Source organism: Elephantulus edwardii, unplaced genomic scaffold (genome assembly GCF_000299155.1).
Source record: "Elephantulus edwardii isolate Elephantulus edwardi_28Jun2011 unplaced genomic scaffold, EleEdw1.0 scaffold00002, whole genome shotgun sequence".
Classification (NCBI taxonomy): Eukaryota; Metazoa; Chordata; class Mammalia; order Macroscelidea; family Macroscelididae; genus Elephantulus; species Elephantulus edwardii.
In genome coordinates this window covers 32,592,063-32,610,689 of record NW_006399752.1, presented here as the reverse complement: position 1 = coordinate 32,610,689, position 18,627 = coordinate 32,592,063, and the positions used below count along the sequence as shown (strand labels likewise).

At 52.2% G+C, this 18,627-nt stretch overlaps 1 protein-coding gene across 1 annotated transcript in view; it reads right to left on the bottom strand.

Moving 5' to 3' along the window:
* Positions 1–3,764: 3,764 nt before the first annotated feature.
* The window catches only part of LOC102848303 (cholesterol 24-hydroxylase-like), a 16,863-nt gene continuing 2,000 nt past the window's right edge, over positions 3,765–18,627 (bottom strand). The window contains exons 3-10 of the mRNA XM_006879064.1: positions 17,521–17,671; positions 17,286–17,348; positions 17,081–17,153; positions 11,113–11,197; positions 9,958–10,038; positions 4,888–4,976; positions 4,098–4,164; positions 3,765–3,964 (exon numbers count right to left, since the gene is read on the bottom strand). Coding sequence (XP_006879126.1) covers positions 3,797–3,964; positions 4,098–4,164; positions 4,888–4,976; positions 9,958–10,038; positions 11,113–11,197; positions 17,081–17,153; positions 17,286–17,348; positions 17,521–17,671 — 777 coding nt within the window. The 3' untranslated portion in view covers positions 3,765–3,796. The remainder of the gene's footprint in view (positions 3,965–4,097; positions 4,165–4,887; positions 4,977–9,957; positions 10,039–11,112; positions 11,198–17,080; positions 17,154–17,285; positions 17,349–17,520; positions 17,672–18,627) is intronic.

Here is an 18,627-nt window from a genome sequence, read left to right as displayed (position 1 = left end):
CGCGGACACCCCCTCCACCCCCCCGTGACCTGGACGGCACCGTCCACGCAGACTGTGGACAAGGACACTCCCGTGACCCTCCTGTGACCTGGACGGCACCGTCCACGCAGACTGTGGACAAGGACACTCCCGTGACCCTCCTGTGACCTGGACGGCACCGCCCACGCAGACTGTGGACGCGGACACCCCCCGTGACCCCCCCGTGACCTGGACGGCACCGTCCACGCAGACTGTGGACACGCGCGGCTGAACATTGCTCCAGCGCGCCACCTCGTGGTCGCCCTCGGAACTGCAGCGTCTGCCTCTAAGCACGCGATGTGCAGGGGCGTCGGACCCCGCTCGTAGCTGACCCTCCCGTGGGGTTTTGTACTAGGCAATAAAGACACTGCTCCCCTCAGTAGACAGCCTGCGGTTACCCATCGAGTTTTTGAAGGCTGTTTACTTCAAAAGTCTTGCTCCCTAGTCTGGAAGGTGCTCTGAAGCCTGTCCACTTTGGGTGACTCTGCTGGTCTTTGAAATCCCAAAGACATAGCTTTCAGCTTCACAGTGACACAGAAGCCACGACAGCACTGCACACTGAGCGAGGAAGAACCCATGCTTTGAACTGTGGTGATGCTGAAAGTATTGACTATCCCACAGACTCCCAAAAGAACTAAAACTGCCTTGTGGGAGTGAAACCAGGGTGCTCCTTGAAGCAAGGGGGGGGGGTGTGGAACGTCACTTCACATACTTTGGGCATGTTATCTGAGGGGCTAGTCCCTGGGGAATGACATCATGCTAGGAAAGGGGGGCTCAGTGTAAGAGGGAAGTCCCTCAAGGAGATGATTGACACGGTGACCATAGCAACGGGCTTGAACGTGGTGGAGACTGTGAGGGCAGCAGGATAGGGCACGGCTCTGCCCTGGTCTTCATAACGGTGTTGTGAATTGTAGTCCACTCGATGGCCCCTCAGAGCAGCAGCCCATCAGTAATAACACCACTGAAGCTGACAGACTCATCAAAGTGGGATCCACATAGGAATGCCCTCAGCTCCCCTGTCAACACTAGAAACGAGTCTTCTCTATCCTTCCTTAGATAGAGGAGCTCTGGTGGTGTAGTGGAAGGAACTGTGCTGTCAACCCAAGGGTACGTGGTTCGAATCCATCCACCAGATGCCCCAAGGGAGAAAATTAGGCAATCTTCTCCTGGATGATTTCCTGTCTCTGAAACCTACTGGAGGGTGAGAGTGGTCAGTTCCACTTTGATGGTACACAACAACAACAGAGGTGGGAGAAAGGGGCTGTCTGCCCCCGTAAATAGCACAGCAGATCTTTTCTGCCCTGCAGGGTCTCTGCGAGTCACAGTGCACGTAATGGCAGCGGGTGTGGCTTTGATTGGGTTTGTAGATGGGTGGCGCCCTGGTGTCACAGCAGTTAAGTACTTGAATACTATACGAATGTTTGGCAGTTTGAACCCACCATCCGCTCCCCAGGAGAAAGTAGTGGCAGTTGGCTTCCATAAAGACATTCTTTGTGATTGCTGTTTTGGAGGCCCCACCAGGTGGTTTTTACACAAATGGTTGCTATGGCAATATCTTGTTATATATATTTTACTGTAATTGAGAAGGAAACCATGTGGCATGGTGTTTAAAGTATTTGGCTGCTGACTGAAAGGTTGGTGGTTCAAATCCCAGCTGCTCCAGGTAAGGAAGATGCACTACCCTGCCCCCGTACAGATGGACAGACTCAGAGACCCATCTTACAGGGCCCCTGTGAGAAGACGCCAACCGGATGGCAATGGATTTGGCTTTGGCTTTGGCTTTGGCTTTGGCTTTGCAGACGAGAAACTGAGACCCAAGTCCCACAGCCAGCATGTGGCCCAGCTGTAGAGCCGTGTGCTTAGCCCGCAGAACCCACTGGCTCCTTGGGGCCAGGCCCTAGAGGTCTGCTTCCCTGACTGGCAGCGTCAGTTCTGTGCAAACTGGAGGAGGAACTAGGGAGATGCAGGGATGGAGCAGGGAGGTGGTCCCAGCCTAACTCTCCCCATCACCTCACTCAAGCCTTCCCTGGCTCTCAGGCCTGCAGGGACGGGGCATGCGGAGCTCTGCAAGCCCAGGTGCCAAGAACCATGAGTTCCAGATTCTGCTACGGCCTTGCCTTCCCCATCTGGGAAGTGGGCAAGCTCAGAGCCTATCTTCAGTAAGGACATGAAGTTGAGGTTCAGGCCCAGCAACTGAGAAATCTATCCATGGGGATGGGGAGGGAGGGAGTTGAAGGGGCAAGGGGGGCCCTCAGACCCCCAGATGCTGGATCCTATCAGTGCTGAGGTCGGTGAGGCCTTGTAGCCATTCCAATGAGCAGAGCGGGTAGGAAGAGCTGTCTTGTGTGGGCTGGGGGCTCATGGGGAAGTGGAGATAGAAGGGATGGCAGGATGCGGGGGGAGCAGGGAATCTCAGCTGACAGGGCTGAGGGACCAAGAATGAGATGGCAGGAGATGGTGGTGCTGGGGCCTGCCGGACAAGGGGCTTGTGGGTGGGGCTATGTGAATGAGGGGGGTTTGCAGTGCAGCTGAAGGCCCCATGGGCAGGGATCTGGAAGCAGGGCTGTGAGGGGCTCTCTGGCTAAGGGTCAAACAGTGGTCCTTGGTGGTTATTCAGGAAGCTTGGGGAAAGAGGACCCTCCCCTGAAGCCAGACCCTTGTCAGGCTGGCCAGGTGCACTGAATCCCTCCTCCATCCTTAGACCCCCTACACTGGGTCTCTCCTGAGCTCAGTCTCCCTGTCTGCTCAAGGGGGCAGCCCTGATGGTGATGGAGCCGGATCAGATGGGGGTGAGGATGAGGAGGCCTTCCTGGGCATGGATGCCAGGCCAAGATGGGGGCGCTGTGTGTGCCTCCAGGGGCTGCAGGCCCCTTGGATGGACCGCTACACAGCTCAGCGTCCACTGACCCCAGGATGGCTTCTTCTTCCTCATCCCCTCCTCACTCCCCCAATCTGGAGAGAGGGGCCAATGGACAGAGGCGGGGTCAGCTCTCAGCTGCCCTGAGGCCCCCATACTCCACCCATGTGACCACCAAGGAGTCAGCACTCACGTCCAGGTCAGGCCCTTAGGCCTCATGCCTACTAAGCAGCCTTCTCTAAACCCGTCCCGGCCTCTGCCCCTGCCCAGCTTGTTCTCAATGTGGGCTACAAACTTCACCAGAGGTGCCCCCTGGGACCTGGGCACACAGTCCTCCTTGCCTGGTGGGCACTTTCCAGGCCCATGTCACAGATGAGCAAACTGAGGCCGGCGCATCATGACCCGGGTCGGCTATGCGTTCATGCAGTCAACACACATTTATTGAGCATTGACTTGGTGCCGAGCCCAGGATGGGCTCGGGGGACTTGGAGACGAATGACACGTGGAGCCGCCCCGAGGCCCTCATGGCCTTCCAGGGCGACGGCCACATCCACGGACACTCACGATGCAGTGTGGTCAGTGTGGAGTTAGAGGTAGCACAGGTGACCGAGGGAGCACAGACGAGGGGCCCCGGCCCGGCCGGGGATGGCAGAGGGGCTTCCTGGAGGAGGTGACACCCGAAGAGGGCTTCAGGGGGTGAGTGAGTTAGGGTGTCTCAGCAAAGGGGGGCCTGTGCAAGCTTCAGAGGGGCATGTGAGGAGGACAGTGGTCAGCAGTGGGGAGCGCTCAGGAGATGAAGCAGTTGATGGTGGGCAGAGGCCTGCTGGGAGGCAGTGTGGGGGACCAGGACTGGAAGGGTGTTGGGGAGATGGGGGGTGGCCCTCAGCTAGAGTCTGATCCTGCCTGGAGCCCCCAGAGGCCTCAGCAGGGTGGCGGGGGCGCAGGCTGCCAGTCTCGAGGCCGCAATGTGCACAGCACGGGGTCCAGAGGCTTGAGAGTGGCCTGCTCCTGCAGGCCGAAGCGCTGCCCGGGCACCAAGCGGAACTCCAGCCTCTGCAGCAACTTGGCCATGACCACCTTCACCTCCATCTGCGCTCGGACAGCGAGAGCATGGGAAGAGGGGGCACTGTGTATGAGCCTCCACAAGGGGCCCCAGCTCTGGCCTGGGGACCTCTGGACAGGTCACCTCCCTGCACATGGCCCTGGGGTATGCACCTCCTACCTGAGCGAACTGCTGTCCAATGCAGGAGCGAGGCCCCAGAGAGAAGGGGAAGTAGGTGAAGCGAGGCCTGCAGGGAGAGAGGGGTCAGCAGGTGGGAAGCCCCGTACCCCGCAGTGGACAGAGCTTGGGGCCAGGTGGCAGACATCACAGAAGAGAAGCCTGGTGACCTTTCATGAAAAATGACAGCCAGGCCAGGCCTGTGGAGCCATTCCATGCTGGACGCACGGGCTCACTCGGAGCTGAGACCAGCTCACTGTGCTTGGTCTCCATGCACCCTCTTCCCATCCTCCACAGGGAGCTGCTAATAGCCCTGCGCCACCACAAAGAGCTTGCAGCTTGGAGAGGCTAGCACGAGGTCATGGTCACTCATAGAGTTGGCCCCATGTCCAGCTCTGGATAGAGGCTGGATGTAGACTTGGGTGATCAGCTTCCTGAATGTCCCCCAACCCACCCCTGCTTCACCTCATGATCTTAGTAACTCCTGTAACAGCATGTTCCCATTTCTCAGGTGGGATCGTCAAGGCTGACAGAGGGAAAGTCTCTTGCCCAGGCCACACAGTCCCCAGTATTAGGTACTGGTTGTGAGCATGGGCTGTGGAAGCAGGTGGAACTGGGTTCCAGCTCACATTTTGGTTGTGTGTCCTTGGGCAAATGACTTCTCTCTAAGCGGGATTCCTCCTCAGAAGACAGTAACTCATAGTCCCCTCACATATGACCCAAACAGGAAGTAGCTGTGGTCATCGTTGTCCCTCCAGGCGTTCACCTTGGGGCAGCGCGATGAGAGACTTACTTGGGTGCTCCAGGGCTGAAGCGGTCAGGGTTGAACGTCAGTGGATCCTCAAAGTACGTTTCCATCCGCCCCATGACATAGGTGCTGAACTGTTGAGAAGAGTCACTGGCCTCCGTCCCACCCTCAGTTCCCCTCACACCCTTCTAGCCACTGTAACCACTGAATTCCAGTGGGGCAACTCAGAGAAGAGGGGCCATGGCCACCCCATCACCATGTCCCCACCAATCATCGCTCTACTTACCCACCTCTCCAACCACGACCTCTCCAATCACATTTCCAACCACGCACATTTCCAACCATGACCTCTCCACCCACCCACCCCTTCAACCACCCCCCTCCACCCATCACCTTGCCAATCAAGCTACTTCTCCAACCATCCACCTCTCCAATCACCACATTTCCAACCAACCGCCTCTCAAACCACCAACTCTCAACCTACCATCTCTCCACCTCCTCTTGACCTCCATCTCTCTACCCACCACCTCTCCACCCACTTGTCTCTCTATTCACTATCTTTCCACCCACCCAACTCCCCAGGAAGAAGTAGGATTACACTGGCCTCTGAGAAGTCCATAAGAGGAAGAACAGGGCGTTCAAACTCCCAATACACCCACTGTTGTTGTCAGACTATAATTATTACACTATTTAACGGATGGACAAAATGAGGTTTAAGAGAGGTTTGCTGACGGCCTGAAGTCAGCAGTGAGTAAGATCCAAACACATGTCTGACTTTGCAAAGCCTCACTCTCTTCTTGTTGAGGCAAGGACAACTCACAGTGACCCTCTGAACAGCAGACCTGGACCCTGCCCTACCCTGTGCCAACCTCATCGTCTTCAAAGACAATACACTCCAGCCCATTGCAGCAGTCACTGTATCAATCCTTCCGGTTGAGGGTCTTCCTCTCCCTTGATGCCCCTCCACCTTCCCAAGTATGAGGTCCCTCTCCAAAGAACAGCCTCTCCTAGCAACATGCTCAGAGTATGTGAAATCAAATTTTGCCATCCTTGCCTCCATAAAGCACTCTGGCTGTTTTTTCCCAAGACATATTTGTTTGTTCTTTTGGTGGTCCAAACCACAACTCAAAGGCACTCATCTTCTGTCGTCCTTACTCATTGTCTAGCTTTCAGATGCATGGCAAGTGACTGAAAAGACCATGGACTAATTGGGGCGCATCTTGGTCTTCAAACTGACATCCATGCTCGTCCGTATCTTGGAGAGGTCCCTGACAGCGGACTTCCCCAAAGCAGTCTGTCTCTTGTTCTCCTGAATGCTGGTACCAAGGGTGTTGATTGTGGATCCAAGTGAGGTGAAATAGTTGACAGCTTCCACCTTTTGCCCATCTATCTCAACGTTGTCTCATTCTCTAGACCTGTGAAAACTGCTCACGTCCAAAGGTTTCTCCTCAATGTCAGGCTTGCTTCGATGGGTCTCGGGGAGCAATGGTCCTCCATCCACGGGGCGTAGTGGCCCCTGATTGGAATAAAAACTCTCACACATCTGTCTTTGGAGAATCGACAGCCATGCTCACCTCAATCACAGGACCCTGTGTGCTGTCTTTTCCACCATTGGACAGACCTTCATACAAGTCTACACCACCTCTGGTCTCTGTGCCAAATGGATGGCTGGAGGATAGGGAGCACAGCTGGAGAATAGGGAGGACGGCTGGAGGATAGGGAGGAGGGCTGGAGGATAGGGAGGATGGCTGGAGGATAGGGAGGACGGCTGGGGGATAGGGAGGAGGGCTGGAGGATAGGGAGCACAGCTGGAGGATAGGGAGCACAGCTGGAGGGTAGAGAGCACGGCTGGAGGATAGGGAGGATGGTTGGAGGATAGGGAGGATGGTTGGAGGATAGGGAGCACGGCTGGAGGATAGGGAGGATGGTTGGAGGATAGGGAGCACAGCTGGAGGATAGGGAGGAGGGATGGAGGATAGGGAGGACAGCTGGAGGATAGGGAGGATGACTGGAGAATAGGGAGGAGGGCTGGAGAATAGGGAGGACAGTTGGAGGATAGGGAGCACAGCTGGAGGATAGGGAGGATGGTTGGAGGATAGGGAGCACAGCTGGAGGATAGAGAGGACAGATGGAAGATAGGGAGGACAGCTGGAGGATAGAGAGGACGGCTGGAGGATAGAGAGGATGACTAGAGAATAGGGAGGAGGGCTGGAGAATAGGGAGCACAGCTGGAGAATAGGGAGGACAGTTGGAAGATAGGGAGCACAGCTGGAGGATAGGGAGGAGGGATGGAGGATAGGGAGCACAGCTGGAGGATAGGGAGGACAGCTGGAGGATAGGGAGGATGGTTGGAGGATAGGGAGCACTGCTGGAGGATAGGGAGGACAGCTGGAGGATAGAGAGGATGGCTAGGGGATAGGGAGCACAGCTGAAGGGGTGATGGAGGCTGGAGGGGTGAGGGAGGCTGGAGGGGCCTGAGCTCTCAGAAGTGTTGGGGAGAACACTGGAGAGGTTCTGAGGACAGCAAAGGGCATCGCCTATATGTCAGATATTATTGCCAAGTGTGCACAATTGTATTGCTCACTTTCTCAATACACCATGGTTTAGGTACTATCATCAGTCCTCAGCCTGTAAGGATGAAAACCAAGACAAAGACCAAGGCTTTTCTTGAGATGCCCCTGAGAGCCGGGAGCAAGGATGGCATTGGAACCTGGGTCTGTCCATTCAGAGTCTGCATGGTTCTTCAATCCCAAGTTCAAAGCCAACTACAGGGATTTGCCCTGCCAAGTGTAAAAACACCCTAAAGGCACAATCAGTCATTAAGCCAGAGGTAGCATTGATACAAGAATAGAAAAGAGAGCCACAGAGATGACACCATGATAAGTGGAGAGAAGGCTTCGGACTGGAGACCAGGTTTTCCATATGTAAATATACTACGTCTCAACATCAGGAACACAAACATCCTCACAATTGGATGCAATTATCATGATAAACAGAGGAAAGACTGAAGTTGTTGCATTTTAACAGGGATGACAGCAGCAGTCAAGAAATTAAAAGATATGTTGCATTGAGAAAGCCTGCTATCAAGGACCTCTCCAAAGTGCTAAAGAGCAAAGATATCCACTTAAAGACTAAGGTGTGCCTGATCCAAATGATGGTATTTGAAATTGGGTGTTTTATACATCTGAAAGTTAAATCATGAATAAGGATGACAGAAGAATTGATGCTTTTGAATTGTGACAGGCAATCAACTTGATGACAGTGGGTTTTGGAAGTAACTTTAAAAAAATAACTTTAGAAATGTAATTATCTACTGATCTGACGTATCCTCATCTAAGTGGATGCTGAATTCTTTTTTCTGAAGTTCCTTGTAACTATGTAACCTACAAGTCAACAAATCACTGCATTTTCAAGCCATTCCTTTCTATCTTCTTATATGAATTCTCTGTCTCCTGTTGGACCGTGTAGTTCTGAATCCGGTGGACCTTGTGATTTCAAATTTGCAAGCTGCCTTGCCCATCAATAAAAGCAGCAGTCAAGGAGAGCATCCTGCTGAGTGAACTAACTCAGTCCCACAAGGACAAATATTGTATAAAACCACTATGGTAGAATGAGTATAAAGATGCAGGAGGAGTGGGAGAGGGTGGACGCAGCGGATGAGGACATGCAGGGGGAGGCGGGCTTAATCATGAGGTTGTACAATTTTATGGGGGGGTGAGGGAAAGCGAAAGAATTTGTCCTTAAAAACAATGTATTCATATTTACACAATGGAATACTATGCAGCTTTGAAAAATAAGGAACTTATGAAATATTATGCAAAATTGATTACCCTGGAGGACATGATGCTGAGTGAAATATCTCAGTCACAAAAGGACAAATATTGTATAGGGCCACTGTTGTAAAATGGGACTGACATCAGGGTTGAGGGAAGACAGAAAAGGAGGGGAGGAGCGATATATATTGCATTGAAACAGATGAGGGAGGGAATTGTTGAAAAGGGACGTATGAATGGGTATTCTTGTCATTACAGGAGTCCAGAACTAAGGCTGCACAGTGGAGTGGACTTGGGGGGAAGGGATTGCATAACAATGAAAGAGTTTTTCTTTCTTTTCAAGGAGAAGAGTGAATTGGGGGAGGAGGTGGGTAGGGAAAAAAGTGCAACAATGAATGACTGGAAACCCTAAGTCTCTGTGAACTTTCATTACAATTAATTTTAAAAAACACAATGTATTCAAATTTTATAAATAAACTAGTTGTTGTTATGTTGTTGATTGCCTTCGAGTCGAGCATGACTCAGTAATAATTATCAACACTTATCAAAGTTCATCGACTTTCATAAATAAAGTAGTAGAAAATTTTAAGGAAAAAAAAAGCAGCAGTCAAGAAACCAAATAACGTACTGTATTGGGCAAATTGGCTGTTAAGGTCCTCTTGAAAGTGCTAAAAAGCAAGAACTTTGTCTGAAAAGACTGAGATGCACCTGCCTCCAGCTATGGGCTTTTCAACTGCTTCCTATGCATGTGAAAGCTGAACGATGAATAAGGCAGACGGAAGAAGAATTGGGGCAGGAGGCAGAGAGATGGAAGAAGGATTGATATCTTGAATTGTCGTTTTGGTGAAGAATATTGAATGTCCTGCAGACCGCCAGAAGAATAACCAAATCTGTCGTCTAGGAAGGAGTGAATCCAGGGTGTTCCCAGGAAGCAAGAATGATGGGACTTTGTCTCAGAGACCGGGAGCATGTTATCAGAAGGGGCCAGGCCCTGGAGAAGGACTTTACGCTTAGAAAACTGGAGAGTGAGGATGACCCTGAAGGGATGGACTGAGGCAGCGGCTGCATTAACAGGCTAACGTGCAGCAGAGACTGAGGATGGTGCAGACCAGAGCTCCGCATTGATGTCCGCGGGTCACTGTATGCGGGGTCATTCTGATGGTGTCTAACAACAGTCTTATACTGGACAGCGTGGGTGGAGAGGAAACAACCTCCCGGGCTCAATGAGAAGGCATGGGGTAACCAGCAGGTCCTATGACCAGAGTCACAGCCTCCCCGCACCTCAGGTGGGGAACCCCGACATGGCACACACCAGGAGTGGGGTATTGCCAGGGACTCTGACCCCATCGATGAAGGTCTCCTCCTCCAGTCGGCGAAAGGTCCCCCAGGCAGGTGGGTACAGGCGCAGCGACTCTTTGAGGACCTGAAAAGCCACACAGAAAAAACGATTCGCATCCCTGAGCATGGTGCTTCTGGGCCCACCTCGGCCACCCGTATAGAGCTGACCATGCCCCTGACCCCAGCCCTGTCTGCTCCCCACACAGTGCTCATCATGTCCCTGACCCTGGTCTGGTCCGGACCCCGCACAGAGCTGATCATGTCCCCCAACTTGGTCTGGTCTGGACCTCTGGGCGTTAGTGTGGAGTCACCGCAGGGCCTCACCTTCCTGGCCAAGCCCCTGAAAAGACTGATGGGGACACCAAGGTCCTGAGAAGAAGAATGGACCTGCGCAAGAGCCCAGGCCTCACGCTGTGTCAGGGTCACCATTCCTAAGTGCTCTGCAGCTTGCTCTGAGCTGCCAGTCCCACGAAATGGGGCTCCGTGGGGGATATGATGATGCTGGTGGGGCCCGGGTCAGGTGGCAACGTGAGCCAGTAGTGTTAACTAAGGGGCTGGATCCAGATCTGGGCCTTGGGAGCTCTGGGCCTGGGAGTCACATGGATATCGCTGCCCAGGCCTCATCACCAGCCACTCCAGGGTCATAGTTCTGGGGTGCAGCCTTGGAATTGGGCACATGTTTGCAGTGAACTGGGTGAACCCTACAGAACAGATCCATTTTCCATTCACCAGCCTGTACACATTTTGTTTCAAGACGTTGATCGCAGTCCTCATAACCTGACATGACCCTTTCTACCTCCTCCGTGGCGTCTCATTCCATTCCTCCTTTCCTGCCTTCTGAACCCTGTCCTTGGACACATATCATCTGCTTGATCTCAGAGAGCAATCTTTGTTATTCTAAGGAGTGTGTCCCTTCCTGGTGTTGTGTAGCCTACAGACCTATCTATTGTTAGGCTGAAAATAGAACCGGGGATGAGACCCGTGACAGGCCAAAGGGTGAGTACGAGCCAGAGTCTCGAGGGTTCTGCCAGTCTCAATACAGTCAGTGAGTCTGGTCTCGTTTTATGATGGGGAGTGGGAATCAGGAATTTCGAGGATCACTGCCCTAAAGGACACAGATAGACAGCAGGCCTAGAAGCTTCTCTCCCACACCACCCACCTGGGAGAGGTACTGCAGCCTCCCCAGGTCCTCACAGTCCAGGTGCCTCTTAGAACCCACGACCTCATCCACCTCTGCCTGCAGCCTGCGGGGTAGAGAAAGAAGAGTTAGTCCCCAGAAATCCTTCCCCAAGGGGTTGGAAGAGTTGGGGACAATTCTCGCTAACAGACACTGTCCCCTTATTGCTAAAGACATCAGCATCTCACTTTGAAAACAAAATATCCCCGTCATTTGCAAATAAATTCTAGGAGCGTTAATACATCCATCGTGTGTCTGCTTTTTGGAATCCACTGTAAGAAATGCATCACACACATCAGGATCTGATGGGCAGCTGCCAACAGCTGGGAAGAGCTGCCGGGGCAGCCCCCACACACAGGAGGGTCACTCAGTGGACAAGCGCCATTAGGAGTGCTGTCATTATAATCAGGTAGTGAATCAGCTCGGATCACACAGCAGCGTGCGCTCCCGCCTGGCCCCACTCTGGCCTCACCATCTCTGCTGTACAGAGCCTTCCGTTACAGCTGTTGCCTCAGGTCAGCTCCTTGAGGGTCCTCCTCTCTGTCAACGGATCTTACTCTTCCAAGCACGATGTCCTTCTTCAGGGGCTCCTGACAACACTCCCAAAGGACAAAGCCTCATCACCCTGGGCTATACACAGCACTTAAAAACAGGATGTTCTGCAGAAGGAGGGATGCTCAACTTCATCCCCTATACTTTGGGCAAGTCATTAGAAGGAGCCAGTCCTTGGAAAAAGGCATTATGCTTGGGACGGTGGAGAGTCAGTGAAGGAGGGCAAGACCTTCAACAAGACAGATTGACACAGTGACCGTAACAACAGGCTCTCGTGTGGCAGAGAAGATGAGGATGACACACAACAGGGCAGGGTTCAGGTCTGTTGTTCGTAGGGTCACTGTAAGTCTTACTCAACTTGACAGAACCTAACAACAACAACAAAAGTGTATTTAGTAACTGTTCAAGTTGAGTGGTGGGTGGATGGGATTTTTTTTATCTTATTCTTTCTCCTCTAGTCTATATTGAAAATTTTCCATAATAAAGCATTTAAAGATTGCGCTCATGTGAAACCTATACTTGGACCAGGAAGTGGTTGTCAAAGTAAGGGAAACCCTGCATGGTTCAAAATCAGAAAAGGCATGCATCAGAGATGCATCCTGTCTCCATATCTTTTCAATCTATATGCTGAACAGATCATTGGAGAGACTGAACTTGATGAGGAGGAATGTGGCATCAGAAGTGGAGGAAGGCTCATCAATAACCTGTATTATGCAGATGACACAACCTTACTTGCCAAAACTGAAGAGGACCTGAAGTGTTTGCTGCAGAAAGCCAATGACTGCAGTCTTCAATATGAATTAAAGTTCAACATTAAGAAAACAAAGATTCTCACCACTGGGCCAATTGGCAGCATCAGGATAGATGGAGAAGAGATTGAGATTGTTAACAATTTCAGCTTGCTTGGTTCCTCAATCAATACTTTTGGCACCAGCAGTCAGGAAATAAAAGATTAATTACATTAGGAAAATCTGGTGTCAGGGTCCTCTCCAGAGTGCTAAAGGGCAACAATGTCAGACTAGAGACCAAGGTGCACCTGGTCCAGGCCATCGTCTTCTCAATTGTTTGCTATGCATCAGAGAGCTGGACAATGACTAAGGGTGACGGAAGAAGAATCGATGACTCTGAGTTGTGATGCTGGAGAAGAGCATTGAACATATCATAGATTGCCAAGAGAATAAACAATTTTGTCCTGGAGAGATTGAAACCAAGTTTTTCCTTAGAGACAAGAATTTTGAAGGTCCATCTGTTACACTTTGGACATGTTGTCAGGAGGGACCAGTCCTTAGAGAAGGACAACATGCTTAGAAGGATGAATGGACAGTACAGGAGAGGGACACTCTGGATGAGATGGATTGACACAGTAACCAGGGTGATGGTGGCAGGTGTGTAGGAGACAGTGAGATTGGCTCAGAATAGGGCAGGGTTCACAGCTGTTGTACATAGGGTCACAATGAGTAACAGTTGACCCAATGGCACGTAACAACAACATATATAAATGATCAATATGTGCATGAAAAGACATCCTATCATCAGTTATAGGGCCTCGGTGAGGTGTCACTCCATACACCCTCAGGATTGTTATTCGGGGAAACCTAGGTCACAGCAAGTTGGTGGGAAGGCAGAGACTATAAAATGGTGCAGTGACCATGGGAAACAGTTAATGCAGGATTACCGCCCAACGCGGTCGAGTCCAACTCACAGCAACCCTCCCTCAGGTTTCCGAGGGCTGTAAATCTTTATGGGAGGAGATCGCCTTTCCCCTCAGGAGCACCTGGTGGATTTCAACCACTGATTTTTCAATTAGATGTCTGACATGTTAGGCTTTACACCACCAAGAGTCCTTACAATTGCCATGTGACCCAGAACCTGCATTCCTGGTTGTATTCCCAGAGAACGAATGTGGGTGCTGAGCGAAGAAACAAAATGAACTTGGACCTGAGTATTGACAGCACCCTTATTCACAGCAGTCAAAGGTGGAAACAGCCCAATGTTCAGCTGGTGAATGGATGAACATGTGTGGTACAGACAAATCCAAACCCACTGCTGTAAAGTGGAGCTTAACTTACAGAAGCATAGTGATGTCAGTTTGATGACTAATGTGTGCTTGACTCAGGCCACACTCTTTTCAATCAACTGCTACGCATCTGAGAGCTGGACAATGAATAAGGATGACAGGAGGAGGATCAATATCTTTGAGACAGGAGTGTTGGAGAAGAATATGGAATATTCCATGAACTAAAAAAAACAACAACAACCAAATAAACAACAACAACAAAAAAAAGCACACCACCCAGATGGGTTTGGAGACAGTATAACCAGCTCCGTGGAGGCAAAAATGGTGAAGCTTTGTCTCACATACCTTGGGCATGTGTTAGGAGATGCTATTCTTTGGAGAGGGACATCATACTTGGAAAGGTGAACAGTGGCAAAAGAGATGGACACAAAAATGGACTGACACAGTGACTGCAGCAATAGGCTCAAGTAGGTCAGAGATGATGAGGACGGCACAGGGCAGGACAGGGTTCTGATCTGCTGGTCGCTGTCAGTCACACTTGAGTTCAAGGCATCTCCCAACATGGCAGAGCAGGATTCCCCTACAGGGTTCTCAAGGGAGCACTGGTGGATGAGTGGGCACGAAGTTGTGCTGCCAATTGAAAGGCGGGCTGTTTGAACCCTCCAGTAGCTCCTTTAAAGAAAGGTGGGCAATCTCCTTTCGTCTGATTTACAGCCTGTGGAAACCCCCTCGAGAGGCAGCTCTCAGGCAGTTCTGAATCAGCAAGAGCAGTGAACAACAACACAGGGCTCCGGGTTGCAGACCGCTGTAGGAGCAGACCACCACTTCGTTCCCCCAGGAGCTGCTGACGGACCCAAACCACTGGCCTTTCAGTTAGCTGCTAAGTGTGTACAGTGAGCACCGTGGCTCCTGATCGGCGCATCGCTCACTCGTCGCCATTGAGTCAGAACCCACTCAGAGCTAACTCATGACTCAGTGTCGTCGCTCCTGGTCAGTGCATCACTCACTTGCTGTGTACAGCGAGCCGTGGTGGCTCCTGATTGGTGCATCGCTCACTCGTTGAGTACGGCGACAGCTCCTGATCAGGGCATCACTCATTCATTACCGTCGAGTTGGACCCACTCTCAGCTCATTACTCACTGCCATGGCTCCTGATTGGTGCGTCGCTCACTCGTTGTGTACAGTGAGCTACTGTGGCTCTTGATCTGTGCATCGCTCACTCGTTACCGTCAAGCTGGAACCCACTCTCAGCTCATTACTCATTGTCATGGCTCCTGATGAGTGCATCGCTCATTCGTTGTGTACAGTGAGCTACCATGGCTCTTGATCCGTGAATCGTTTACTTCTTACCTATAGTGAACCATGGCAGCTCCTGATTGGTGCATCGCTCACTCGTTGAGTACAGTGAACCATGGCAGCTCCTGATTGGTGCATCGCTCACTCGTTGAGTACGGTGAGCCACTGCGGCTCCTGATCGATGCAGCCCTCACTCGTTGAGTACAGCGACAGCTCCTGATTGGTGCATCGCTCACTCGTTACCGTCGAGTCAGAGCCCACTCATAGCTAACTCTCCCCCAGGTCTCCTGAACTGGAAATTGCACACGATTGCTTATCTTTTCCCAGCCGAGTTTCTGGTGGACTCTAACTGACAGAGGCCTGGCCTTTGGGTTTGTGGTGCAACCCCCTACAGAGCAGGCCAGCAGAGCTCCCCACAGATACAAGAGCGTCATAAAATAGCCACCCATATCCAGGAGTGAGGCTTTAACACATGCCTCACATGGATAGGAAGCCCTGGTGGCATAGTGGGCTGCATATCAAACTGCCAACCAAAACCTCAGCAGTTCAAATCTACCAGCTGGTCCAAGGAAGAAAGATGGGAAGTCTCCGCCAAGTCCCTTTTTCTGAGACAGGAGTTTGCATAGGCACAAGTCTACTCACTTTTTTTACTTGCTGTGAGTACAAACAAAGTGTGCTCATCTGTGTGCGTTTCCTGAGTATTCTCTGCTGGGGATAAAGACAGGGACCCTCTGAGTCTATCTGGGACTCAAATCAATGGCGTGAGTTTGGGTTAACAACATGGATGGATCTGGAAAAGATGGCACTATTAGACACAAAAGGGCGAATTGCTAGAGTCCCCTTCTGTGTGGTATCTGGAAAAGGCACATTCATAGCGACAAAGGTCAGTGGCCAGAGCAGGTCAGGGGATGGCAGTTATTGCTCAGCTTTCCTTTGGGGAGAATAGAAACTTCTGGAACTAAACCATGGTGATGGTCACACAGCATGGTGAATGTACTAATGCAGCTGAATCAAACCCCAAACCATGGCAAAAATGGGGAATGTGATGTCACACATATTTAATAATAAAATGGAAACACAGGATTGGAGATGACTTACAGTAACTCGAGATGTAGTGAGATACAGCAGGAATAGAAGCCAGTGGGCACACAGACGGCCAGAAACCCACCCAAGACTCGAGCCAGGAAAAGGGACAGAGGCTTGGCCATCCATCGTAGTGGGCAAGTCACCTCTGGTGGCCAAGAGCCCAGAGGTGGTTTTTAGCAATTATTATTGTCATTTCTCTGCATTTTCCAAATATTTTTATAAAGCGTATTGCTATTGTATTCTACAAACTCATGGACTGTTCTCTGTTCTCCAGTGTGTCTCCACAGCTGCACTTCTGTGCTCGGATGACCAAGAGTTGCCAGGAGGACCTCTGTCCCCAGTGCTGCCACCCCCATGTCTGCTTGCCTTCAGAAGGAAACCACTCTCTCGGCATTTTGTCCTTAAGGAAGCCAGGTGCCCCTCCGGGACTTTCTCCCAAGGGGGGCTCTCTGCAGCCCCAAGTCCAAGTCCCTCAGGAATACTGCTCAGGTCTCAGTGTCTGCTCCTGGATGGGAATTCTGTCCACGTGGAGTGGGAAGAGCCAAGGTCACCCACCCCTTGCCACAACCTCGGCCTTTGCCCTCCCAGAGCTTCCAACCCCGTGGCCTAAACAGACTCAAAGCAAATGTCTCCAAAGAGATGATGAATGTACTTGAATGAGATTAGGAGGGAAAATGCAGTAAGGTTAACTTGGGGTCCAGAGAAGGCTTCACCGAAGGGACAGGAGGTGTAAGAGGGGGGAGAAGAAGAGAGGGGAAGAGGAAGAAGAGGATGAGGAGTAAGAAGAGGTGGGGGAGGGGGAAAGAGGAGAAGAAGGCAGAGGAGGAGGAGGCAAGCAGAGAGGACTGCTGTGGCCGCGGTGTATGAAGAGCGTTACAAGGGCCCTGGGTGAGGGAAGCAGAGCCGTCTGAGCAGCTCAGCCACGGGGCGGCCGGAGGCGGCCCTCTGAGGCTGTGACAGCGGACAAAGGCCTCCCCCAGCCTCGGGCTCAGCCCATACCTGGCCACGATCTCTGGCTGGCGTGACAGCTCCATCACCGTAAAGGCCAAGTGGTTGGCAGAGGTCTCATGACCTGTGGGAGAGGAGAGAGGCGACTCCACGTGGGGACAGGGGCTGCAGCCCTCAGGGTCAAGGCTGAAAGTGACCGCAGGCTCCATCATTTCTGCAAAGCTCTGAGCCCTGGGTCGCCACTGAAGCTACTGACCAGCAATGAAGAAGGTGACAAAGTTGTCCAGCAGAACCTCGTCGTCCTGAGCGTCCTCTTCAGCTGAAGGACAAAGCAGACTCAGTCCCCAGCAGATGTCTGCTCACGTCCCAGCTCGCTCCCCACAGCTCACAAAGGAACCAAACACCTTTCCCCTCTGACACCAGACAAGAGACAACAGAGGCCAGCGTGGTCCAGACCTGACAGGCAGCCACCCTCCGAGGGTGCCCCGAACCTTTGAGGATCTGCGTGAGGATGTCTGCGGGAACGGCCTCCCCTCTCTTGAGGGCCTCCCGGCGCCGCTGGACCCAGTCCTTGCCAACCTGGCGCAGAAAGCGGATGCTCTCCCGGATCTCTCGGAGCTGTTTCCGCTTCCCTGGCAGAAACTGGAGGGGGGGGGGGTCCAGCACAATGGCCAGCTGCCCACAGGAGCCCGTCCCTCACTCCACCTCACTTGCCTTTAAAACCCCCAGCAGTATCAGCAAGCTAGGAGTCTGGAAGCATGGAAGAAAATTCTAGAAAAGGACGGCCTGAACCCAAGCATCAACTTCCCCTGTTATGCCAACCCCCTGGAGAGGAAGACCCCAGGTGAGAAGGACTGACACAGTGCCTGGGGCAGTGGGGGCAGGTGTGTCAGAGACGATGAGGTTGGCTCAGGACAGAGCAGGGTGATTGTTCACAGGGTCACTAAGTCGTAGATGACTTGACAGGACGAACAACATGTCAGATCCCTAGAAGTGATGGACGATGCCTTGACCAGCTTCATGCAGCAGTGAAAAGAAAGGAGGACCTCTGATGGGGGAGGGCAGTTGAGACATCGCCCAAGGAGGGACCACAGGCAAAGTGAAGTTGGGGGGGGTCTGCTGAATGAATGAGATAGTGTAGGGGACCACAGCTCAGAGGCTGAGCAGGAGGGGAATCTGGGCGTCAGCACCTTGGGTACCAGCTCCCCACCCCTGGAACAAGAAGGTGGTAGCCAGAGCCGCAGCAGCATCAGGCATTGTGGTGTGATGTGAGATCACCTGCTCTGAGGATCATTGTGCAGGAGAGAAGGATGAACCCTAACTTACCCAGGCCACTTTCATTTCAAGCCTCTGCTCTAAAAGGTGAAACCCAGATGGTTTGGAGGATGAAGGCAACTGCTTTAGATACACCTGAACTCATGACCCATTCTGAGAACATTTGTGAAGGAGCTCGGGCAAGTGGGAGCACACTGTGGTAAGGGCCGTGGGGCAGACTGGCTGGGTAGGGCTGCGGGGCAGGGCTGGCCACTGGGCAGGGCTGAGGGGCAGGGCTGCAGGGCACGGCCGTGGGGCAGGGTGGCTGGGTAGGGCTGCAGGCC